We start from the raw sequence: 25,358 nt of genomic DNA, 5'->3' as shown, positions 1-25,358 counted from the left end.
ATAAGGGGTTGTTTGGACTGGTGCAAGATGCCCACTATAACTAGTGGACAGCATATACCAGCCCAACTTCTCACATTGGTGTGCAGCGTGTGGGATTCCAGCTTGCTATTGTTTTACCAGATAATCTCAATTGAGTGACTAACTGAAAACCACTAAAGGTACCTAAGGTACATACAATACAAGCTTTAGAATACAGTAAGTTCTACTGGACTTAGAGTTGTGTGTCAAGAGCTTAGCACACTCTTTCTACAACTCAAGAGAGTTTAAATAGGCCACACTAGAGTAGGTAATGCATACACCAAACCTCACTAGTAATGTCTTCAAGGCCAGGAACCAGTGGGTCCCTGCCAGAAGCCAATGTTCTTCTTCCCTCCAAGTATGATAACCTCCCATTCTTGGAATTAAGAGCATTATGCAGTACAAGGAGACTGAAAACAGGCAAAAGTGCAAACACTCAACGCCTCATAGAGGTACTTCTGTTGGATGATCTCAGAAGACATACAGGGTCTGAAGGGGTAGGCAGAGTGGGGGGGGGAAGCTGAGGAGGAAGGGCCTAGGGGTTCAGACACCCCTGACCTGACCTCTGAAGCTGGCCAGGAGGATGACAGTGATCCTAACCTGGAAAATGCAACTCCTCCTGAGGATGATGAAGATGGGCATGATGGCCCTCTCTTTACTCCACCAGGTAGAGTTGGGAGTGTGCCTAGAAGGTCCATTCTGACACCTCAGTAGGGACCTCTGTCTCCTCTCATAGGAGGGAAACCTCTCAGGAGAGGAGGGAGCTCTAGTATGAGCAAGCTCAGCTGAAAATTAAGAGAGAGCAGATAGCCCTAGAAAGGGAGTCCCTAGAGCTCCATAGAGCTAGACAAAAGATGGGACTAGAGTCCCATGGTGGCAGCAACATCCCCATTGTTAGGGAGAGGTCTCATGACCATAGAAACCTAAACAAGATTGTCCCTCCCTTCCAGAGTGGGTATGACATCCACAAATGGATTATTGCACTGGAAAGGGCCTATAAAGTTCAGAGGGTCCCCCAGGAGTAGTGGGCAGCAATCTTGTGGCTCTCCTTTGCAGACAAAGGTAGAGATAACCTTCTCACTGTAAGAGAAGAGGATGCCGATGATTACCAAAGCTTGAAGAGTGTACTGATTGATGGGTTTGGCCTAACCACTGAGCAATACAGGTTAAAGTTCAGAGATATCCAAAAGGCACAGAATCAAGACTCGGTTGACTTTGTAGAGTGTGCTATTAAGGCTCTGGAAGGTTGGATACATGGCAGCAAGGTGCATGACTTTGTAGGATTGTACAATTTGATTATGAGGGGGCAGATCCTTAATAATAGTCAACACCAGCTTTTATACCAGTACCCGGTGGACTCTGATCTGAACTCTCCCCAAGAATTGGGAAAGAAGGCAGACAAATGGGTCAGAACCAGGGTAAGGCCTAAGAATCAGGGTGGTGTCCAGACGAAAGATTCTACCAAGCCCCAAGAGAAAGGTGGGGACAAATCTAAAGATAAGTACACTACAGGGCCCCAAAAGTCCTATTCTGGGGGTGGGTCCCAAACTCCTTCCTCTCCTGAAAAGAAACCATATTGCCATATTTGTAAAAAACCTGACCACTGGAAAACTGATCCCAGTTGCCCCTGGATTGGCAATAAAGAAAATGTTCCTCCAACTAATACTACCATCCCTCCTGGTACTACTAGTAGTAATCCCCCAGGTGGTAATGTTGCACCCAAAAGGTTAGGTGCATTCTCATGGGGAACAGAGGTGGGCCCTAGTTTAGACAGGTTCCCCTCACAAGCCTCCTTAGTCTGTGATGGTGGTATAGGATTTGCCACTTTTACTACGGGTCCCAATCCTTTGGACAATTACAGACAGGTGCCCTTAATCAATGGTCAAAAAGCTTTGGCATTCAGGGACACAGGGGCTAGTGTCACCATGGTGACAGGGAAACTAGTCCCCCCTCAACAGCTTTTACCTGAGTTCAAATACCAGGTGACCAACATTGATGGTATCAGGACAGATCATCCCATGGCCATAGTCAATCTCAGCTGGGGAGGGGTCACTGGCCAAAAGAGAGTGGCAGTTTCCCCAAACTTGCCTGTAGATTGCCTGTTGGGCAATGACCTAGAAATTTCAGCCTGGGCTGAAGTTGAGATCCAGGCCCATTTAAGGATGTTAGGCCTCCCTGAGAGAGTTGGTGGGGCTGTGAGGACCACAGCCCAAACCCAGGGAAATTTTGGAGTGGTGGAGCCTGAAAGAATGGCCCGCTCTCCTCCACAAGAGAGCACAAGGGTTGAAGAAAAGTCTTCTTCCCCCCAGACTATAGGTAAGGGTCACCGGTATACCGAGTACCAACTTAAAAGAGCCCTGGCATCACAAAATGGATGCTGCACACACAGACACAAATCTGGCCTCCTGCTGCTGACCGAAACTTCGGCAGGGGTGGCCTGGACAATAGGTTTCCTGTCACAGGGAGGTGTCACCACCTCCCACACAGGCTAGTGTATTGGGGCTGGGTGGGTGCACTCTGAGAGTGCTTTGAAGTCCTGCACTGGGGCACATTTGATGTCCCTGTGCATAGTCCAGCTCAAACAGGTTGCAGGGGCTACCAGCCCCTGCTCTGGCGTGAAACTGGACAAAGGAAATGGGTGTAGCCACCCCTCTTTCCAAACCCTCTCAAAGGTGGGTCCCCTGAGTTAGTCCGACCCCTTCCTTGGGTATAAGATAGGAACCCCTGGCAACAGGACTTTAGATATCCCTGAACTAAACTCTGAAACTGAATCCTGGAACTTCAATGATCTGTTCAACGCCAGATGACTGAAGAATCTCCCTTGGAGTAAAGGAGTTACTCCCCTGCTTGGCAGGCACCAAAGATGCATCTGTCCGGTCTGCATCTCTGAAGCTCCCACCGGATGCCGAAGACTTTGCAACACCAGAGGTGGATTTCTAGATTTCCCAGAGGCCGAACCGAGTCACCAGCAAAGCTGAGACCCGTAGCCCTCGTGGGTACCATGGAACCAGAGCCCCTGGATGCCATCCACATTTGCAAGTGCATCAGCTTCTCGATGTCCCTGAGGCTGTGCATTTGGTTACTTGTAGCCCAGACCCCGAGCAGAGAATCCACTGAGGATTGTCGGCCTACCCACTCTGAGTGACCCGTGGGCCGCCATTTTGTGATTCCTCTCAAGGTCCCTTCGGAGATCCCTGGTCCATCAACTGGTGGGTCCCTGTTAAGGTAACTCTGACTTCCTTTGGGCTTCCCTGGTTGCTCCAGACGTGCCCTTCCTCCTCGCTGGAGGAGTCCCTCGGACCTTGCTGGTCCGCACAGAAGCATCTTTCTCCTTTCTGCGTGGGTTGCTGTTGCCAAGGCTTGTTGTGTCCAATCCGGGCACCAATGCTGCAGCACTCAACATCCTTTGTGGGACAGCTCAAATTCAGCTCCTGGATGGCCTCGATGTCTCCTGGTCCTCTTGGCTGAAGAGTCAAGCTTTACCTTCTTCACCTGAAACACTCAACATCGGTGGGCATTCGTCTATCGTGCCCCTGGTTACTGGCAAGTGACCCAGACTCTGTCCCCTCTGCTTTCAGGTTCTTCACATCTCTGACCCAGGCTTGGCTCTCTTCAGACACTTCGCATCTTCCCGGCAGCAGCACTACTTCGCCAGCTTCCATTGAAAACGACGACGCAACCCGACACCATTTGACACCAATGCACCCGGCTTCCCTGGGTGAGGTAACTCGAGTACACCGGTGCTCCCGTGGGTGTTGACCCTAGAACTGTCTAAGTCCAAAAGGGTTTGGTCCTAGTACACTTCTAAGTGTCCTTTATCTCTAAAAAGCTAACCGCGACTTTCCCCATAGAAGCTAACGGGAGGTCGCGGCTGTGTTCTCACACTGCACACGGCCCCGTGGGTCACCTGTGTCACGACTTTGGGTGGATCCTTGGGGTCCCAGCGATTCTACAGGCTCTAGGCCTTGTGTCTGATTAAGTTGTGGTTCTAATAACACGTTTTTAGTATATGGTTTGGTCCGCCCCTAGGACTGAACGTGTATTTGTGCTACTTTACTGTCTATTTGAAGTGTAACGTATGTGCTTTTGCCACTAGCCTCATAAAGAGACTAGAGGGGTGTGTTTAGTAATAAATCCATATATTTCATATATATACCTGGTGTGGTCTCCTTTCATTTAGCCACTCAAGAAATTATAGACTGGTAAAACAAGCTGCTTTACATTCCTTCAAGACTTAGCATGAAGGCTGCTCTCCATAGCTACCACTAGGATAGCTTTCAATAAAGGTTGTCTTTAACCTATCATCAATAAGGGTTTCTTTGGACTGGTGCAAGGTGCCCACTATAACTAGTGGACAGCATATACCAGGCCAACTTCTCACAGAGGCCAGTTGATGGCGTGACACCCAGTATATCTGGGGTGATAGCCCCCCTCATACCCACCTTTGGAGCAGATCTCTCTCAGTAGGGCCCTCAGTTTACAGGACTCCAGGCTGCTGTGGAAGCTGCTGAGCTCGGCCCACAGGGCTCTGCCTGCTCCGGCATCCGGCTTTCCAAGCACCACCTCCAGCAGGTGCCTTGCCGCCTCCTTTTTCAGACTCTCTTTATCCAAACATTCAATTACCTGCAAGGAATAAAGAACACAGTCTGTAACTCCCTTTCAACCACTAGATGAAATGAGGAGCGGAACAGAAGGACTTTGTTTCCATCGAAAAGGAGCACAAAACCTCATCAGAAGAGGGGTTGCAGGTTCCTTCAATGTGGAGCTCTGCGTGCAGCGGATGAGGAGCTCTGAGTGCAGTGGATGAGGAGCTCCGGGTGCAGTGTTTGAGGAGCTCTGGGTGCAGCAGATGAGGAGCTCTGGATGAAGTGGATAAGTAGCTCTGTGTGCAGTGGATGTGGACCTCTGGGTGCAGTGGATGAGGAGCTCTGTGTGCAGTGGATGAGGAGCTCTAGGTGCAGCCGATGAGGAGCTCTGGGTGCAGCGGATGAGGAGCTCTGGGTGCAGTGGATGAGGAGCTCTGGGTGCAGCGGATGAGGAGCTCTGGATACAGTGGATGAGGAGCTCTGGGAGCAGTGGACGAGGAGCTCTGGGAGCAGTGGATGAGGAGCTCTGGGTCCAGTGGATGAGGATCTCTGGGTCCAGTGGATGAGGAGCTCTGGGTGCAGTGGATAAGGAGCTCTGCGAGTAGTGGTTGAGGAGATCTGGGTGCAGTGGATGAGGGGCTCCGGGAGCAGTTGATGGGTAGCACTGGGTGCAGTGTATGTGGAGCTTTGGGTGCAATGGATAAGGAGCTCTGGGTGCAGTGGAAGAGGAGTTCTGTGTGCAGTGGATGAGGAGCTCTGGGTGCAGTGGATGAGGAGCACTGGGTGCAGTGGATGAGTAGCTCTGCGAGCAGTGGATGGGGAGCTCCGGGTGCAGTCTATGTGGGGCTCTGGGTGCAGTGGATAAGAAGCTGAGGAGCTCTGGGTGCAGTGGATGAGGAGCTCTGGGAACAGTGGATGAGGAGCTCTGGGAACAGTGGATGAGGAGCTTTGAGTGCAGTGGGTAAGGAGCTCTATGTGCAGTGGATGAGGTGCCCTGGGTGCAGTGGATGTGGTGCTCTGGGTGCAGTGGATGAGGTGCTCTGGGTGCAGTGGATGAGGAGCTCTAAGTGCAGTGGACGAGGAGCTCTGGGTGCAGTGGGTGAGGAGCTCTGGGAGCAGTGGGTGAAGAGCTCTGGGTGCAGTGGATGTGGCGCTCTGGGTGCAGTGGATGTGGTGCTCTGGGTGCTGTGGATGTGGTGCTCTGGGTGCAGTGGATGGGGAGCTCTGAAGGCAGTGGTGCTCTGGGTGCAGTGGATGTGGTGCTCTGGGTGCAGTGGATGTGGTGCTCTGAGTGCAGTGGATGAGGAGCTCTGGACACAGTGGATGAGGAGCTCTGGGTGCAGTGGATGTGAGGTTCTGGGTGCAGTGGATGAGGAGCTCTGTAAGCAGTGGATGAGAACGTCTGTGTGCTGTGGATGAGGAGCTCAGGGTGCAGTGGATGAGGAGCTCTAGGTGCAGTGGATGTGGAGCTCTGGGTGCAGTGGATGAGGAGCTCTGGGTCCAGTGGATGTGGTGCTCTGGGTGCAGTGGATGTGGGGCTCTGGGTGAAGAGGATGTGGGGCTCTGGGTGAAGAGGATGTGGGACTCTGGACCAAATGGATGAGGAGCTCTGGGTGCAGTGGATGAGGAATTCTGGACCCAGTGGATGAGGTGCTCTGGGTCCAGTGGACAAAGAGCTCTGGGTGCAGTGGGTGAGGAGTTCTGGGTGCAGCGGATAAGGAGCTCTGGGTGCAGTGGATGAGGAGCTCTGGGTGCAGTGGATGAGGAGCTCGGGGTGCAGTGAATGAGGAACTCTGGGTGCAGTGGATGAGGAGCTCTGGGTCCAGTGGATGAAGAGCTCTGGATGCAGTGCATGTGGTGCTCTGGGTGCAGGTGATGTGGGGCTCTGGGTGCAGAGGATGTGGGGTTCTGGACCCACTGGATGAGAAGCTCTGGGTGCAGTGGATGAGGAGCTTTGGACCCAGTGGATGATAAGCTCTGGTTCCAATTGATGAAGAGCTCTGTGTGCAGTGGATGAGAAGCTCTGGGTGCGAGTGGATGAGGAGCTCTTCATGCAGTGGTTGAGGAGCTCTGTGTGCAGTGGATGAGGAGCTCTGTGTGCAGTGTATGATGAGCTCTGTGTGCAGTGGATGAGAATCTCTGTGTGCAGTGAATGAGGAGCTCTGGGAGCAGCGGATGAGGAGCTCTTGGAGCAGCGAATGAGGAGCTCTTGGAACAGCGAATGAGGAGCTCTGTGAGCAGTGGATAAGGAGCTCTGTGTGAAGTGGATGAGGAGCTCTGGGCGCAGTGGATGAGGAGCTCTGGGCGCAGTGGATGTGGTGCTCTGGGTGCAGTGGATGTGGTGCTCTGGGTGCAGTGGATAAGGAGCTCTGGGTCCAGTGGATGAGGAGCTCTAGGTGCAGTGGATGAGGAGCTCTTCATGCAGTGGTTGAGGAGCTCTGTGTGCAGTGGATGAGGAGCTCTGTGTGCAGTGTATGATGAGCTCTGTGTGCAGTGGATGAGGATCTCTGTGTGCAGTGAATGAGGAGCTCTGGGAGCAGCGGATGAGGAGCTCTTGGAGCAGCGAATGAGGAGCTCTTGGAACAGCGAATGAGGAGCTCTGTGAGCAGTGGATAAGGAGCTCTGTGTGTAGTGGATGAGGAGCTCAGGGTCCAGTGGATGAGGAGCTCTGGGTCCAGTGGATGAGGAGCTCTGGGAGCAGTGGATGAGGAGCTCTGGGACAGGCGGATGAGGAGCTCTGGGAGCAGTGGATGAGGAGCTCTGGGAGCAGTGGATGAAGAGCTCAGGGAGCAGTTGATGAGGAGCTCTTGGAGCAGTTGATGAGGAGCTCTGCCGTGGATGAGGAGCTCTGGGTGCAGTGGTGCTCTGTGTGCAGTGGATGAGGAGCTCTGTGTGAAGTGGATGAGGAGCCCTGGGAGTAGTGGATAAGGAGCTCTTGGAGCAGTGGATGAGGAGCCCTGGGTGCAGTGGATGGGGAGCTCTGGGAGCAATGGATGAGGAGCTCTGGGAACAGTGGATGAAGAGCTCTGGGAGCAGTGGATGAAGAGCTCTGGGAGCATTGGATGAGGAGCTATGGGTGCAGTGGATGAGGAGCTATGGGTGCAGAGGATGAGGAGCTCTGTGTCGAGTGGATGAGGAGCTCTGGGTCCAGTGGATGAGGAGCTCTGGGAGCAGTGGATGAAGAGCTCTGGCAGCAGTGGATGAAGAGCTCTGGGAGCAGTGGATGAGGAGCTTTTGGAGCAGTGGATGAGGAGCTCTGCAGTGGCTGAGGAGCTCTGGGTGCAGTGATGCTCTGTGTACAGTGGATGAGGAGCTCTGGGAGCAGTGGATGAGGAGCTCTGGGTGCTGTGGATGAGGAGCTCTGGGTTCAGTGGATGAGAAGCTCTGGGTGCAGTGGATGAGGAGCTCTGGGAGCAGTGGATGAGGAGCTCTGGGAGCAGTGGATGAGGAGCTCTGGGTGCAGTGGATGAGGAGCTCTGGGAGTAGTGGATGAAGAGCTCTGGGAGCAGTGGATGATGAGCTCTGGAAGCAGTGGATGAGGAGCTCTGGGTGCAGTGGATGAGGAGCTGTAGGAGTGTGGGATGAGAAGCTGTAGGAGCAGTGGATGACGAGCTCTGGGAGCAGTGGATGAGGATCTCCCTATGCAGTGGATGAGGAGCTCTAGGTGCAGTGGATGAGGAGGCCTGCAGTTGATTAGGATCTCTGTATGCAGTGGATGAGAAGCTCTGAGTGCAGTGGATGAGAAGCTCTAGGTGCAGTGGATGAGGAGCTCTGTGTGCAGTGGATGAGGATCTCAGGGTTCAGTGGATGAGGAGCTCTGGGTGCAGTGGATGTGGTGCTCTGGGTGCAGTGGATGTGGGGCTCTGGGTGCTGAGGATGTTGGGCTATGGACCCAGTGGATGAGGAGCTCTGGGTGCAGTGGATGAGGAGAAAAATCCGATTGGCTGCACTCTGCTAGTCCTATCAGCGTGTTGCCCCCAAGAATTGTGGTCCATGAAGTAGCGTCGGCGGGTACGCCTATGCCAAAAGTTTAAAATGAAAGTGAGTGTCGCGTTAGCCATCCCTGGACACGTGTTTCGAGGTAGTTGCCTCTCGTCAGCAGGGAGTAGGTATGTGTGTGGGGTTGCTGCGTAGGCTGCCCAAAAATATTCTCAGGTAAAGTACCACTCAAGGCACGCAGGTGCGTAGCCATGGGCTCGTCAGCCCCACCGGCTCAAGGGAGCCTGAATATAAACAAAAATCCGATTGGCCGCACTCTGCTAGTCCTATCAGCGTGGTGCCCCCAAGAATTGTGGTCCATGAAGTAGCGTCGGTGGGTACGCCTATGCCAAAAGTTTAAAATGAAAGTGAGTGTCGCGTTAGCCATCCCTGGACACGTGTTTCGAGGTAGTTGCCTCTCGTCAGCAGGGAGTAGGTATGTGTGTGGGGTTGCTGCGTAGGCTGCCAAAAAATATTCTCAGGTAAAGTACCACTCAAGGCACGCAGGTGCGTAGCCATGGGCTCGTCAGCCCCACCGGCTCATGGGAGCCTGAATATAAACAAAAATCCGATTGGCCGCACTCTGCTAGTCCTATCAGCGTGTTGCCCCCAAGAATTGTGGTCCATGAAGTATCGTCGGCGGGTACGCCTATGCCAAAAGTTTAAAATGAAAGTGAGTGTCGCGTTAGCCATCCCTGGACACGTGTTTCGAGGTAGTTGCCTCTCGTCAGCAAGGAGTAGGTATGTGTGTGGGGTTGCTGCGTAGGCTGCCAAAAAATATTCTCAGGTATAGTACCACTCAAGGCACGCAGGTGCGTAGCCATGGGCTCGTCAGCCCCACCGGCTCAAGGGACACACACACCTACTCCCTGCTGACGAGAGGCAACTACCTCGAAACACGTGTCCAGGGATGGCTAACGCGACACTCATTTTCATTTTAAACTTTTGGCATAGGCGTACCCGCCGACGCTACTTCATGGACCACAATTCTTTGGGGTAACACGCTGGTAGGACTAGCAGAGTGCGGCCAATTGGATTTTTGTTTATATTCAGGCTCCCTTGAGTCGGTGGGGCTGACGAGCCCATGGCTACGCACCTGCGCGCCTTGAGTGGTACTATACCTGAGAATATTTTTGGCAGCCTACGCAGCAACCCTACACACACACCTACTCCCTGCTGACGAGAGGCAACTACCTCGAAACACGTGTCCAGGGATGGCTAACGCGACACTCATTTTCATTTTAAACTTTTGGCATACCCGCCGACGCTACTTCATGGACCACAATTCTGTGGGGTAACACGCTAGTAGGACTAGCAGAGTGCGGCCAATTGGATTTTTGTTTATATTCAGGCTCCCTTGAGCCGGTGGGGCTGACGAGCCCATGGCTACGCACCTGCGCGCCTTGAGTGGTACTATACCTGAGAATATTTTTGGCAGCCTACGCAGCAACCCTACACACACACCTACTCCCTGCTGACGAGAGGCAACTACCTCGAAACACGTGTCCAGGGATGGCTAACGCAACACTCATTTTCATTTTAAACTTTTGACATAGGCGTACCCGCCGACGCTACTTCATGGACCACAATTCTTTGGGGTAACACGCTGATAGGACTAGCAGAGTGCGGCCAATTGGATTTTTGTTTATTTTCAGGCTCCCTTGAGCCGGTGGGGCTGACAAGCCCATGGCTACGCACCTGCGCGCCTTGAGTGGTACTATACCTGAGAATATTTTTGGCAGCCTACGCAGCAACCCTACACACACACCTACTCCCTGCTGACGAGAGGCAACTACCTCGAAACACGTGTCCAGGGATGGCTAACGCGACACTCATTTTCATTTTAAACTTTTGGCATAGGCGTACCCGCCGACGCTACTTCATGGACCACAATTCTTTGGGGTAACACGCTGGTAGGACTAGCAGAGTGCGGCCAATTGGATTTTTGCAGTGGATGAGGAGCTCTGGGTGCAGTGGATGAGGAGCTCTGGGTCCAGTGGATCAGGAGCTCTGGGTCTAGGGGATCATGAGCTCTGTGTGTAGTGGATTAGGAGCTCTGGGTGTAGTAGATAAGGAGCTCTGGGAGCAGTGGATGAGGAGCTCTGGGTCCAGTGGATGAGGAGCTCTAGGTGCAGTGGATGAGGAGCTCTGTGGGCAGTGGATGATGATCTCTGTGTGCAGTGGATGAGGATCTCTGTGTGCAGTAGATGAGGAGCTCTGGGAGCAGCAGATGAGGAGCTCACTATTAACAACAGCCTGAGCCTTGAGACTAACGTCAACAAGCAGGTCGGCAGCTGCCTTGCCTTATTGCGAGGATTGCGAAAGCTGCTACCTCTCCTGCCCCCACAGACTAGAGCTAATATAGTCAGGAGTACCATCCTCAGCCGCCTGGACTACTGTAATGCCCTTTTGCTGGAATCCCCTGCCTATCTCATCTCCAGACTTCAAAGCATCCAGGCGGCTGCAGCCAAACTGGCACTCTCTCGGGAACGAAGATCTTCCACCACTCTTGCTCTGGCTGATCTCCACTGGCTGCCCATACACCAGAGGATCTGTTTCAAATCTTTATGTATTGTCTTCAGGGCAGTTCATGGGCTAGGCCCCGACCACTCCAAAATAAATTTAACTGGTATGAGCCCACCCGGTCTCTTCGATCCTCATCTTCAAATCTTATCAGCCTTCCTAGGATCAAGAAAGCCACCTGTGGGGGAAGAGCCTTCAGTATAGCCGCAGCTCATTTATGGAACAATCTCCCTATTGACATCAGGAAAACAAATGAATTGACGGCCTTTCGCAAAAAGGTGAAAACATGGCTCTTCCCAAAAGAATCTACCAAAAAAACCTGATTGATCAGCATCTTGTCCACTGTCCTCTTCTGTTCTACAGGGTTCTCAGCTATATGTACCTAGCGCCAGGATGCCCGTAGGGTTGCAGTGCGCTCTACAAATGCTATAAATAAATAAATAGGGGATCATGAGCTCTGTGTGTAGTGGATGAGGAGCTCTGGGTGTAGCAGATAAGGAGCTCTGGGAGCAGTGGATGAGGAGCTCTGGGTCCAGTGGATGAGGAGCTCTAGGTGCAGTGGATGAGGAGCTCTTCGTGCAGTGGATGAGGAGCTCTGTGTGCAGTGAATGAGGAGCTCTGTGGGCAGTGGATGATGATCTCTGTGTGCAGTGGATGAGGATCTCTGTGTGCAGTGGATGAGGAGCTCTGGGAGCAGCGGATGAGGAGCTCTGGGAGCAGCAGATGAGGAGCTCTGGGAGCAGTGGATAAGGAGCTCTGTGTGTAGTGGATGAGGAGCTCTATGTGCAGTGGATGAGGCACTCTGGGTCCAGTGGATGAGAAGCTCTGGGTGCAGTGGATGAGGAGTTCTGGGTCCAGTGGATGAGGAGCTCTGGGTCCAGTGGATGAGGAGCTCTGGAAGCAGTTGATGAGGAGCTCTTGGAGCAGTTGATGAGGAGCTCTGCAGTGGTGCTCTGTGTGCAGTGGATGAGGAGCTCTGTGTGCAGTGGATGAGGAGCCCTGGGAGTAGTGGATAAGGAACTCTGGAAGCAGTGGATGAGGGTCTCTGGGTGCAGTGGATGAGGAGCTCTGGGTACAGTGGATGAGGAGCTCTGGGAGCAGTGGATGAGGAGCCATGAGAGCAGTGGATGAGGAGCCATGGGAGCAGTGGATGAGGAGCTCTAGGTGCAGTGGATGAGGAGCTCTGGGAGCAGTGGATGAGGAGCCATGGGAGCAGTGGATGAGGAGCCATGGGAACAGTGGATGAGGAGCTCTAGGTGCAGTGGATGAGGAGCTCTGGGTCAAGTGGATGAGGAGCTCTGGGAGCAGTGGATGAGGAGCTCTGGGAGCAGTGGATGAGGAGCTCTGGGAGCATTGGATGAAGAGCAGCTCTGGGAGGAGTGGATGAAGAGCTCTGGGAGCAGTTGATGAGGAGCTTTTGGAGCAGTGGATGAGGAGCTCTGCAGTGGATGAGGAGCTCTGGGTGCAGTGATGCTCTGTGTACAGTGGATGAGGAGCTCTGTGTGCAGTGGAGAGGAGTCCTGGGAGTAGTGGATTATGAGCTCTGGGAGCAGTGGATAAGGAGCTCTGGGTGCAGTGGATGATGAGCTCTGGGAGTAGTGGATGAGGAGCTCTGGGTGCAGTGGATGAGGAGCTCTGGGTGCAGTGGATGAGGAGCTCTGGGGGAAGTGGATGAGGAGCTCTGGGAGCAGTGGATGAGGAGCTCTGGGAGCGGTGGAACTCTGGGACCAGTGGATGAGAAGCTCTGGGAGCAGTGGATGAGGAGCCCTGGGAGCAGTGGATGAGGAGCTCTGGGAGCAGTGGATGAGGAGCTCTGGGAGCAGTGGAGGAGGAGCTATGGGTGCAGTGGATGAGGAGCTCTGGGTGCAGTGGATGAGGAGCTGTAGGAGTATTGGATGGGAAGCTGTAGGAGCAGTGGATGAAGACTTCTTTGTGCAGTCATAAGGAGCTCAGGGTGCCTGGATGTGGAGGTCCAGCTACACTGGATGTAGTCCTCAGGGTGCAGTGAATATTGACCCCTGGGTGCTGTAGATGAGGCACTGGCCTAGCCTATCACACCTCCAGAATGACCCGGACATATCACACCTCCAGAAAGAACTGGCCATATCACACCTCCAGAATGAACCTGCAATATCACACCTCCAGAAAGAATTGGCCATATCACACCTCCAGAATGAACAGGCTATGTCACACCTCCAGAACCAACTGTCCATGTCACACCTCCAGAATTAACTGGCCATATCACACCTCCAGAATGAACAGGCTATGTCACTCCTCCAGAACCAACTGTCCATGTCACACCTCCAGAATGAACTGGCCATATCATACCTCCAGAATGAAACAGCCATACCATAACTCCAGAATAAACCAGCCATATCAAACCTCCAGAATAACTGGGCTATGTCACACCTCTAGAAGGAACTGGTCATGTCACACCTCCAATATGAACTGGCCATATCATACCTCCAGAATGAAAAAGCCATACCACAACTCCAGAATAACTGGGCTATGTCACACCTTGAGAATGACCCAGCTATGTCACAACTCCAGTATGGATCGGCAATATCACACCTTCAGAATGAACTGACCATATCACACTTCCAGAGTGACCCGGCCATGTCACAACTTCAAAATGAAGCAGCCTTATCATACCTCCAGAAAGAACCGGCCATGTCACACCTCCAGAGTGAACCGGCGATATCACACCTTCAGAAAGAAAATGGCCATGTCACACCTCCAGAACGAACTGGCCATGTCACACCTCAAGTATGAACCGGCTATGTCACACCTCCAGAATGAACTGGCCATATCATACCTTCAGAATACCAGCCATATCATACCTGCAGAATGAAACAGCCATACCACAACTCCGAAATAAACCAGCCATATCACACCTCCAGAATAACTGGGGTATGTCACACCTTGAGAATGAACTAGCTATGTCACAACTCCAGTATGGATCGGCAATATCACACCTTCAGAATGAACTGACCATATCACACTTCCAGAGTGACCCGGCCATGTCACAACTTCAAAATGAAGCAGCCGTATCACACCCCCAGAATGATCCGGCCATGTCACACCTACAGAATGAACCTGCGATATCACACCTCCAGAAAGAAATGGCCATGTCACACCTCCAGAGTGAACTGGCCATGTCAGACCTCCAGAAAGAACTGGCCATGTCACACCTCCAGAGTGAACCAGCCATTTCACACCTACAGAATGATCCAGATATGTCACAGCTTCAAAATGAACCATCCAGATCACACCTCCAGAAGAAAATGCCATTTCACACCTCCAGAATGATCCAGCTACTTTACAACTCCAGAATGAATCTGACATATCATACCTACAGAATGACCAGGCTATATCACACCTCCGGAACGAACTGGCCATGTCACAACTCCAGAGTGACCCCGCCATGTCACACCTCCAGTGTGACCCTCCCAGTACCTGGTACTCTTCCTGCGTGATTAGACCCTTCTGGTTGAGCACCGCCCCGATGAAGACGCTGATCTCCGCAATGGCCTCGGCCAGCCTGGGGAGCACAAACTCAGTCAGTCGTCGGAGTGATATGTCATCGTAGGATGCCAACATGTCGCCGACAGAAGATCCTGCCACATCCGAGATGTCATCCTTGGAGGATGCCAGCACGTCCTGCGCTGCGTGCCCAGCCATGGTCCTGAAACAGACAAAAGGAAGTCTAGAACTTTAATCTTTTCTATCAAAAAGTTATTCATTTCTTGCAGTCTGTTTCACTTAAAGAACTTTTCGAAGTGATAAACAGGAACAAAGATGCCACACGTGATCTACCAGGAAATATAGGCCAATACTTACAGATGACACAGCAATAACATGCCTTCTCAGTGCTTTTCTACAAGTCTAACCTTGAAAGGACCAGAGGAGGTCTCCCTGTGTACAGTAACGCTCCTTAGTGACACCCCAGTCCCCTCAGTGACATCGCAGCCCCCTCGGTGACACAGCAGTCTCCTCAGTGACATGCCAGTCTCCTCAGTGACATGCTAGTCTCCTCAGTGTCTGGCCAGTCCCCCCAGTAACACCCCAGTCTCCTCAGTGACACATAATTCTCCTCAGGGACATGCTAGTCTCCGCAGTGACATACCAGTCTCGTCAGTGACTTGCCAGTTTCCTCAGTGACACGCAGGTCTCCTCAGTGACATGCCAGTCTACTCAGTAACATGGCAGTCTCCTCAGTGACACGCAAGTCTACTCAGTGACATGCCATTCCCCTCAGTGACACCCCAGTCTCCTCACTGACACACAAGTCTCCTCAGGGACATGCCAGTCTTCTCAGTGACACAGCAGTGTCCTCAGTGACACGCAAGTCCCCCCAGTAACATGCCAGTTTTGTCAGTGATACAGTCTCCTCAGGGACATGCCAGTCTCCTCAGTGACATGCCAGTCCCCTCAGTGACAAGCTAGTCTCGTCAGGGACGTGTCAGTCTCCTCAGGGAGGTTACCTACTTGGTAGACCTTGGAACCCCTAGGAGTCCCCATAGGGTTCTCCATGTCAACAGGCTGAAGCCATATGTGGACAGGGCAGACATGGGATTGCTCATGGCTACTGATGAAGGACAGGAGGAAGAGAGTGACCCACTCCCTGACCTGCTCTCTCAGAACTCTGATGATGGGTCAGTTGATGGTGTAGCCTTGGCAGGCAGCCTCACTGCCCAGCAGCAAACTGACTGCAGAAACCTTCTCAGCCAGTTCAGACATATGTTTTCTCTGACTCCAAGTCAGACCACCTGGTGCACTCATGAAGTGGACACTGGGGACAGTCTGCCTGTGAAGAATAAGATCTACAGGCAACCTGACCATGTCAGAGACTGTATAAGGACAGAAGTCCAAGAGATGTTGGATCTGGGTGTGATTGAACCCTCAGTTAGCCCTTGGGCTAGCCCGGTAGTCCTGGTACCAAAACCTCACACCAGTGGTGGAAAGAGAGAGATGAGGTTTTGTGTGAATTACAGGGGTCTCAATGCAGTCACTAGGACTGATGCCCATCCCATCCCTAGGGCGGATGAGCTAATAGACACTTTGGCCTCAGCCAAGTTTCTAAGCACATTTGACCTGCCAGCTGGCTACTGGCAGATCAGACTAGCTGATGATGAAAAGCCAAATACAGCATTTTCTACCCCTAGTGGGCACTATCAATTTGTGGTAATGCCCTTTGGTTTGAAGAATGCACCTGCCACCTTCCAAAGGTTGGTGAATCAAGTCCTTACAGGCCTGGTGGACTTTAGTGCAGCATATCTAGATGATATTGCTGTCTTTAGCTCCACCTGGGAGGATCACCTGGTCCACCTAAGGAATGTTTTGGAGGCCCTGCAAAAAACAGGCCTAACTATCAAGGCTACTAAGTGCCAGATAGGGCAGAGTCAGGTTGTGTACCTGGGCCATCTTGTAGGTGGAGGCCAGGTTCAACCATTGCAGAGCAAGATCCAGACCATAATGGACTGGACTGCTCCAACTACCCTGACTCAGGTGAGAGCCTTCCTAGGCCTGACTGGGTACTATCGGAGATTTGTCAAAGGGTATGGATCAATAGTACAAACTAGAAATTCCCACCAGAGACTGATACTTGGATCATATGTAATTTTCAGTGTGGTGTAACAATATTCACAATATCTATGTGGCTAATAAAAAACATGTACCGTGATCTAGAACAAAGCTTTCAAAGAGGGAAAATTATTTTAAAATGTTCAATTTTTATTCATCATTAAAAACAGTTTATGAAGTTGATTTTTGTGCACATTAAAAACCGTATCCTGACCCCAGAAGATAGAAGCAGTTTGTAGGAGCAGGGGGACCGCGGTATTTTAAACAGATTTTATAAACTATATTGCCAGTAAAAAATCTGGGAACAAAACCAGTGAGTTTTGCCGTCATATACAAGACGTTACCCTACAGCCAATGGGCACAATCACGGCTCATCTGAATCAATGATATGAAAAGATATTGGCTTTCAAAGATTCTCAACTATCCTATCTACAACGGTGGCTCCTACGAACACTTTTCAATTGGACTGTACCATATTAAAAGGGTATCACTACGCATACATTCGTAGACTAAAGGATAGTCTCCCAATTGAATAAGGGTTTAAGCCTTCACAAATATAGAAAACTTGGTCCTGAAGAAGGTGTTCGATCCATGTTTCACCGAAACGCCGCGTCGACTGCCTTACAGTTTTCTTTTGTATATAGAAACAAGTGGTTCTGATTGCTTTATAGTTGCCCAACTACATATAGAAGAAAAGTATCGCTGCATTGTGTATAATACGATATCACGCACAGTTTTGTACTCAATAGATATGATATTAACATTTGTATTTGTGAAATTTTAATGGTTTTTAATGTGCACAAAAATCAACTTTATAAAATGTTTTTAATGATGAATAAAAATTGAACAATTTTTAATAATCTTCCCTCTTTGAATGCTTTGTTCTAGATTACGGTACATGTTTTTTATTGGCCACATAGATATTGTGAATATTGTTACACCACACTGAAAATTACATATGATCCAAGTATCAGTTTCTCGTGGGAATTTCTAGTTTGTACTTTGATTACCCTTTCCCTACTGGAGTTTTTAGGGTGCCTCCTTCTCTTTTTATGGATCAATAGTGACACCCAAGAATGACTTAACTTCTAAAAAGATGCCCAAAAAGTTCAGTGGACAGCCAGCTATCAAAAGGCATTGTATGACCTGAAGCAGGCCATGTGCACTGCTCCCATTCTGCAGAGTCCTGACTACTCCAAGAAGTTCATTGTCCAAACTGATGCATCTGAATTGGGGGTCGGGGCTGTACTGTCTCAACTGAATGAAGAAGGTCAGGACCAGCCAGTAGCTTTCATAAGCAGAAGGCTGGCCCCCATAGAGAAACGTTGGTCAGCCATTGAGAGGCAGGCTTTTGCTGTGGTTTGGGCTCTGAAGAAGTTGAGGTCATACTTGTTTGGTACTCACTTCCTTGTTCAGACAGACCATAAGCCCCTCTTATGGCTAAAACAAATGAAGGGTGAAAACCCCAAACTGCTTAGGTGGTCCATTTCCCTACAGGGGATGGACTTTACAGTGGAACATAGACCTGGGAGTAACCATGCCAATGCAGATGGACTCTCTAGGTATTTCCACTTAAAACATGAAGACTCAACTGGTCAAGGTTAGTTTAATGTCCCTGCGTTTGGAGGGGGGGGGGTTGTGTAGGAGAGTAGGATCTGCTTCACATGGGTACCCCCGCTTTTTGCTGGTGTTTCACTGTTTTTCGACCTTAGTCTGGCTGTGGCCCTACACCCTGCTAATCAGGACCACAGCCTCGCTGCTTCCTCTCTAAAATGGTTTGCATGTACATTAGGTACATATCTAATTGGATTCTGGAGTGCCTTATAAGCCCCTAGTATATGGTATACTATGTACCTAGGGCATAGGTACCTCAGAGGCCTACTAGGGGCTGAAACATGTATTATGCCACACCTGGGAAGCACTCCAAAATGGCACCACAGGTCTGCTACTGCAGCCTGGGTAAGGGTGTGCTTGCACCCCTTACCGTGGTATAGGCTACCTATATCCACATATATATACAGACACATATAAACCTATAAGTCACTCCTATGACAGACCTTAACAATCCTGAAGGCAGAGTGCTTGGTTTTGTGTGAGAGGGTGCCCAAGCATGAGCTGAGCCCCTCTGCAGCTTTCGGAAATCCTTCCTTATGGCTGTTCTGTGATACAGCCATACCATATACTCTTAAGTGCATTATAACCTCGCGTAAATGCTAACTTTGGAATGCCTGCATCAAAACATGTCGTGTTTGGTGTCAAATGCTTTGGAATACTACCCCCCGCCAGTTCTGGCAGCGGGGGTAGCATTCCACCCTTCTAGAAGGAGAGACATGCTCACACTGGTCAAACCCGGTAGGACTTTCCTGAGCCCTGGCATCACAAAATGGATGCCTCTGCCACAGACACGGGTCTGGCCTCCTGCTGCTGAGGGAAACTCTGGCAGGGGAGTCCTGGACAATAGGTTTCCTGTCGAGGGGAGGTGTAACTACCTCCCAAGACAGGCAGATGTGTATTGGGGCTGGGCGGGAGCACTCTATGGTGCTTTGAAGTCCTGCACTGGGGGCACACTTGGTGTCCCCGTGCATAGTCCAGTTCAAACCGGTTGCAGGGGCTACCTGCCCCTGCTCTGGCGCAAAACTGGACAAAGGAAATGGGTTTAACCACCCCTGGTGTAACCACCCCTCTTTCCAAGCCCACCCATAGGTGGGGCCTTAGAGTTAGTCCATCCCCTAAACTTAGTATAAGTATAGGAATCCAGTCCCTAGGACTTTAGATTACCCTGGACGAACCTCTGAAACATATATCGTGGACCTTCGACTTTCTATCATGACTAGAAGATGGAAGAAATCTCCCTTGGGGTCAAGGAGTGACTCCCCTGCTTGGCAGGCACCAAACAAGCAACTGACCGGTCTGCATCTCTGAAGCTCCCGCCGGATGCCGAAGTCTTTGTATCAAAAGAGGTGGAGTTCCAGACTTCCCCGAGGCCACCTTGAGTCCACAGCAAAGCTGAGGCCCGTGGCTATCGTGGGTGACGTGGAACCTTGACCTCTGGACACCGTGATCTTTCGCAGCAACAGCAGCTTTCTGGTCCTCCTCGAAGTTGTGCTTTGGGCTCCGAGTAGCCCCAGCCGTGTGCACCTCCTGCACCGAAGATTGCTGGCCTCCACTCCACGAGTGACCCGTGGGCCAGTTTCAAGTGCAACCGTTCCTTCACGATCACTAGCCCGTTGGCTAGCAGGTCCCCACAAAGGCAACTACTTTTCTGCTTGGGCTTTCCTGGTTGCTCCCGACGTGCCCTGACTTACCCTTGCTGGGTAAGTCCCTCAGACCTTGCTGTTCTGCACCGCAGTCCTTTCTCTGAATTCCAGTGACTTGCCGTTGCCAAGGCTTGTTGGGTCCATATTGGTCGCCGACACCGCAGCACTCAACAGACTTCATGGGACAGCTTGAATCTGGCTCGTGGACTTTGTCGACGCCTCCTAGACCTCGTGGCTGAAGAGTCAAGACACCCATCAACTCACCTGAAGCACCCGACATCTGTGGGCATTGGTCTATCGTGCCCTTGGTCACTGTCTAGTTACCCAGATTCTGTTCCCTCTGCTTTCAGGTTCCTTCCATTCTAGATCCAGGCTTGGATCTCTTCGGACACTTCTCCTCTTCATGGCAGCATCAGTTCTTTGAAGGCTTCCATTGAAATCGACTTCGCGACCCGACACCAAAAGACACCTATGCACCCGGCTTCCCTGGGCAAGGTAACCCGAGTACTCCGGTGCTCTCGTGGGTGCTAGCCATAGAACGTCTTAAGTTCAAAAGGGTTTGGTCCTGACTCGATTAGAAGTGTCCCTAATCTTTAAATTTCCAACCGCGACAATGCCCATAGAAGATAACGGGAACCCGTCGTTGTGTTTACACACTGCATACAGTCCCCGTGAGTCCCCTGTGTCACTACCTTGGGTGGTTCCTTGGGGTCCCAGCGATTCTACAGGCTCTAGGTCCTTGTGTCTAGTTCAGTCGTGGTTCTTATGCCACTTTTTTCGTATATGGTTTGGTACGCCCCTAGGGCCCAAACGTGTATTTGTGCTATTATTGATAATTGCTAACTTGTAAACAAAGTACTTCGAACTCCAGTCTCATAAAGAGACTAAAGGGGTGTGTGTTAAGTTAAATACATATATTTTAAATATATACCTGGTGTGGTTGTCCTTTCATTTGATCATTCAAAGGATTATAGACTGGTAAAACAAGCTGCTTTACATTCCTTCAAGACTTAGCCTGAAGGCTGCTCTCCATAGCTACCACTAGGATAGCTTTCATAAGGTTTTCTTTAACCATTCACCATAAGGGGTTGTTTGGACTTATACAAGGTGCCCACCAGAACTAGTGGACAGCATATACCAGGCCACCTTCTCTCATTGGTGTGCAGCGTGTGGGATTCCAGCTTGCTATTGTTTTACCAGATAATCTCAATTGAATTGATCAACTGAAAACCACTAAAGGTACCTGAGGTACATATTATATCAAGTTTAGCTACTGCAAGTTCTACTGAGCTTAGAGCTGTGTGTTAAGGGATAGCACACCCTTTCTACAACTCAAGAGAGTTTAGTAGGCCACACTAGTGTAGGTAGTGCAATACACCACACCACATTAGTAATGTCTAACCAGCCAGGAACCTTTAATTCCCTACCAGGAACCAGTGAGCTCCTTCCCTACAAGTATGAGGATCTCTCCTTTGCTAGACTTAGGGCTTTATGCACCATTAGGAAGCTGAAGACAGGCAAAAGTCAATCCACCCAGCATCTCATACAGATACTGAAACTGGATGATATCACAAGTCCTAGTGGGCCTGTAGATGGAGACAGTGTGGCTGGGGCAGCACCTGAGGGTGGGTCCAGGAGCTCCGAAGAATAATAAGCATAGGTGGGATTTTATATATCGCCCTGGCTTCCATAGGGAGTCTGCAAAGAGTGAAGCGTAGGTGGGATCTAATATATCGCCTTGGCTTCCATGGGGACCCCTGAAGAGTGACAAGCATAGGTGGGATCTTATATATCGCCCTGGCTTCCATAAGAAGCCCCAAAGAATGACAAGCGTAGGTGGGATCTTATATATTGCCCTGGCATCCATGGGGAGCCCCAAAGAATGATAAGCATTCGTGGGATCTTATATATCGCCCTGGCTTCCATTGGGAGCCCTGAAAAATGACAAGCATAGGTGGGATCTTATATATCGCCTTGGCATCCATGGGGAGCGTGCGAACAGTGACAAGCGTAGGTGGGATCTTATATATTGCCCAGGCTTCCATGGGGAGCCTGCGAAGAGTGACAAGTGTAGGTGGGATCTTATATATCGCCCTGCCATCCATGGGGAGCCCCGAAGAATGATAAGTGTAGGTGGGATCTTATATATCGCCCTGGCTTCCATGGGGAGCCTGCGAAGAGTGACAAGCGTAGGTGGGATCTTATATATCGCCCTGGCTTCCATGGGGAGCCCCGAAGAATGACAAGTATAGGTGTGATCTTATATATCGCCCTGGCATCCATGGGGAGCCCCGAAGAATGATAAGCATAGGTGGGATCTTATATCTCGCCCTGGCTTCCATGGTGAGCCCTGAAGAATGATAAGCATAGGTGGGATCTTATATATCGCCCTGGCATCCATGGGGATCCCCGAAGAATGATAAGCATAGGTGGAATCTTATATATCGCCCTGGCTTCCATGGGGAGCCTGCAAAGAGTGAAAAGCGTAGGTGGGATCTTATATATCGCCCTGGCATCCATGGGGAGCCCCGAAGAGTGACAAGCATAGGTGGGATCTTATATATCGCCTTGGCATCCATGGGGAGCGTGCGAACAGTGACAAGCGTAGGTGGGATCTTATATATTGCCCAGGCTTCCATGGGGAGCCTGCGAAGAGTGACAAGTGTAGGTGGGATCTTATATATCGCCCTGCCATCCATGGGGAGCCCCGAAGAATGATAAGTGTAGGTGGGATCTTATATATCGCCCTGGCTTCCATGGGGAGCCTGCGAAGAGTGACAAGCGTAGGTGGGATCTTATATATCGCCCTGGCTTCCATGGGGAGCCCCGAAGAATGACAAGTATAGGTGTGATCTTATATATCGCCCTGGCATCCATGGGGAGCCCCGAAGAATGATAAGCATAGGTGGGATCTTATATCTCACCCTGGCTTCCATGGTGAGCCCTGAAGAATGATAAGCATAGGTGGGATCTTATATATCGCCCTGGCATCCATGGGGATCCCCGAAGAATGATAAGCATAGGTGGGATCTTATATATCGCCCTGGCTTCCATGGGGAGCCTGCGAAGAGTGAAAAGCGTAGGTGGGATCTTATATATCGCCCTGGCATCCATGGGGAGCCCCGAAGAGTGACAAGCATAGGTGGGATCTTATATATCGCCCTGGCTTCCATGGGGAGCCCCGAAGAGTGACAAGCATAGTTGGGATCTTATATATCACCCTGGCTTTCATGGGGAGCCCGCAGAGGGTGAAGCGTAGGTGGGATCTTATATATCGCCCTGGTTTCCATGGGGAGCCCGCAGAGGGTGAAGCGTAGGTGGGATCTTATATATCGCCCTGGCTTTCATGGGTAGCTCGCAGAGGGTGAAGCGTAGGTGGGATCTTATATGTCGCCCTGGCGTCCATGGGGAGTCCCGAAGAGAGTGAAGCATAGGTGTGATCTTATATATCGCTCTGGCATCCATGGGGAGCCCCGAAGAATGACAAGCATAGGTGGGATCTTCCATATCGCCCTGGCTTCCATGGGGAGCCCACAAACAGTGACAAGCGTAGGTGGGATCTTATATATCGCCCTGCTTCCATGGGGAGCCCACAAAGAGTGACAAGCGTAGGTGGGATCTTATATATCGCCCTGCTTCCATGAGGAGCCCACAAAGAGTGATAAGAGTAGGTGGGATCCTATATATCGCCCTGGCTTCCATGGGGAGCTCCGAAGAATAATTAGCATTGGTGGGATCTTATATATCGCCCTGGCTTCCATGGGGAGCCTGCGAAGAGTGACAAGCATAGGTAGGATCTTATATATCGCCCTGGCATCCAACGGGAGCCCGCACAGAGTGACAAGCATAGGTGCGATCTTATATATCGCCCTGGCTTCCATGGGGAGCCCACAAAGAGTGACAAGCTTAGGTGGGATCTTATATTTCGCCCTGGCTTCCATGGGGAGCCCACAAAGAGTGACAAGCGTAGGTGGGATCTTACATTTCGCCGTGGCTTCCATGGTGCCCCGAAGAATGACAGGCATAGGTGGGTTCTTATATATCTCCCTGGCTTCCATGGGGAGCCTGCGAAAAGTGACAAGCTTAGGTGGGATCTTATATTTCGCCCTGGCTTCCATGGGGAGCCCACAAAGAGTGACAAGCGTAGGTGGGATCTTACATTTCGCCATGGCTTCCATGGTGCCCCGAAGAATGACAGGCATAGGTGGGATCTTATATCTCGCCCTGGCTTCCATGGGGAGCCCGCAAAGAGTGATAAGAGTAGGTGGGATCTTATATATCGCCCTGGCTTCCATGGGGAGCCCACAAAGAGTGACAAGCGTAGGTGGGATCTTATATATCGCCCTGGCTTCCATGGTGCCCCGAAGAATGATAAGCGTAGGTGGGATCTTATATATCGCCCTGGCTTCCACGGTGCCCCGAAGAATGATAAGCGTAGGTGGGATCTTATTTATCGCCCTGGCTTCCACGGTGCCCCAAAGAATGATATGCGTAGGTGGGATCTTATATATCACCCTGGCTTTCATGGTGCCCCGAAGAATGATAAGCATTGGTGGGATCTTATATATCGCCCTTGCTTCCATGAGGAGCTCCGAAGAATGATAAGCATTGGTGGGATCTTATATATCGCCCTGGCTTCTATGGTGCCCCGAAGAATGATAAGCGTAGGTGGGATCTTATATATCGCCCTGGCTTCCATGAGGAGCTCCGAAGAATGATAAGCATTGGTGGGATCTTATATATCGCCCTGGCATCCAAGGGGAGCCCCGAAGAATGATAAGCATAGGTGGGATCTTATATATCCCCCTGCTTCCATGGGGAGCCCGCAGAGGGTGAAGCATAGGTGGGATCGTATACATCGCCCTGGCTTCCATGGGGAGCCCACAAAGAGTGACAAGCGAAGGTGGGATCTTATATATCGCCCTGGCTTCCATGGGGAGCTCACAAAGAGTGACAAGTGTAGGTGGGATCTTATATATCGCCCTGGCTTCCATGGGGAGCCCACAAAGAGTGACAAGCATAGGTGGGATCTTATATATCGCCCCGGCTTCCATGGGGAGCCCACAAAGAGTGACAAGCATAGGTGGGATCTTATATATCGCCCTGGCTTCCATGGGGAGCCCACAAAGAGTGACAAGCATAGGTGGGAGCTTATATATCGCCCTGCTTCCATGAGGAGCCCACAAATAGTGATAAGAGTAGGTGGGATCCTATATATCGCCCTGGCTTCCATGGGGAGCTCCGAAGAATGATTAGCATTGGTGGGATCTTATATATCTCCCTGGCTTCCATGGGGAGCCCGCGAAGAGTGACAAGCGTAGGTGGATATGGTGGTTTCTTTTCACCCCGGAGATGAAACGACTGCTGCAGTAGGAACAGATTTTAGAGGATGGGGGGGGAAGGGGTTTGGGGA

The 25,358-nt window shown here is 51.0% G+C and overlaps 1 protein-coding gene across 1 annotated transcript in view; it reads right to left on the bottom strand.

The window, feature by feature from the left end:
- Positions 1-25,358, bottom strand: part of LOC146863595 (NACHT, LRR and PYD domains-containing protein 3-like) — a 478,230-nt gene that overhangs the window by 367,930 nt on the left and 84,942 nt on the right. The window contains exons 2-3 of the mRNA XM_085627604.1: positions 14,562-14,790; positions 4,461-4,641 (exon numbers count right to left, since the gene is read on the bottom strand). Of these exons, the coding sequence (XP_085483730.1) occupies positions 4,461-4,641; positions 14,562-14,786 (406 nt within the window). The 5' untranslated portion in view covers positions 14,787-14,790. The remainder of the gene's footprint in view (positions 1-4,460; positions 4,642-14,561; positions 14,791-25,358) is intronic.

The sequence above is a fragment of the Triturus cristatus genome, chromosome 2_1, assembly GCF_964204655.1.
Source record: "Triturus cristatus chromosome 2_1, aTriCri1.1, whole genome shotgun sequence".
In the NCBI taxonomy this organism is placed as follows: Eukaryota; Metazoa; Chordata; class Amphibia; order Caudata; family Salamandridae; genus Triturus; species Triturus cristatus.
The sequence above is the reverse complement of the archived record's forward strand: the minus strand, read 5'-3'. Positions and strand labels throughout refer to the sequence as shown.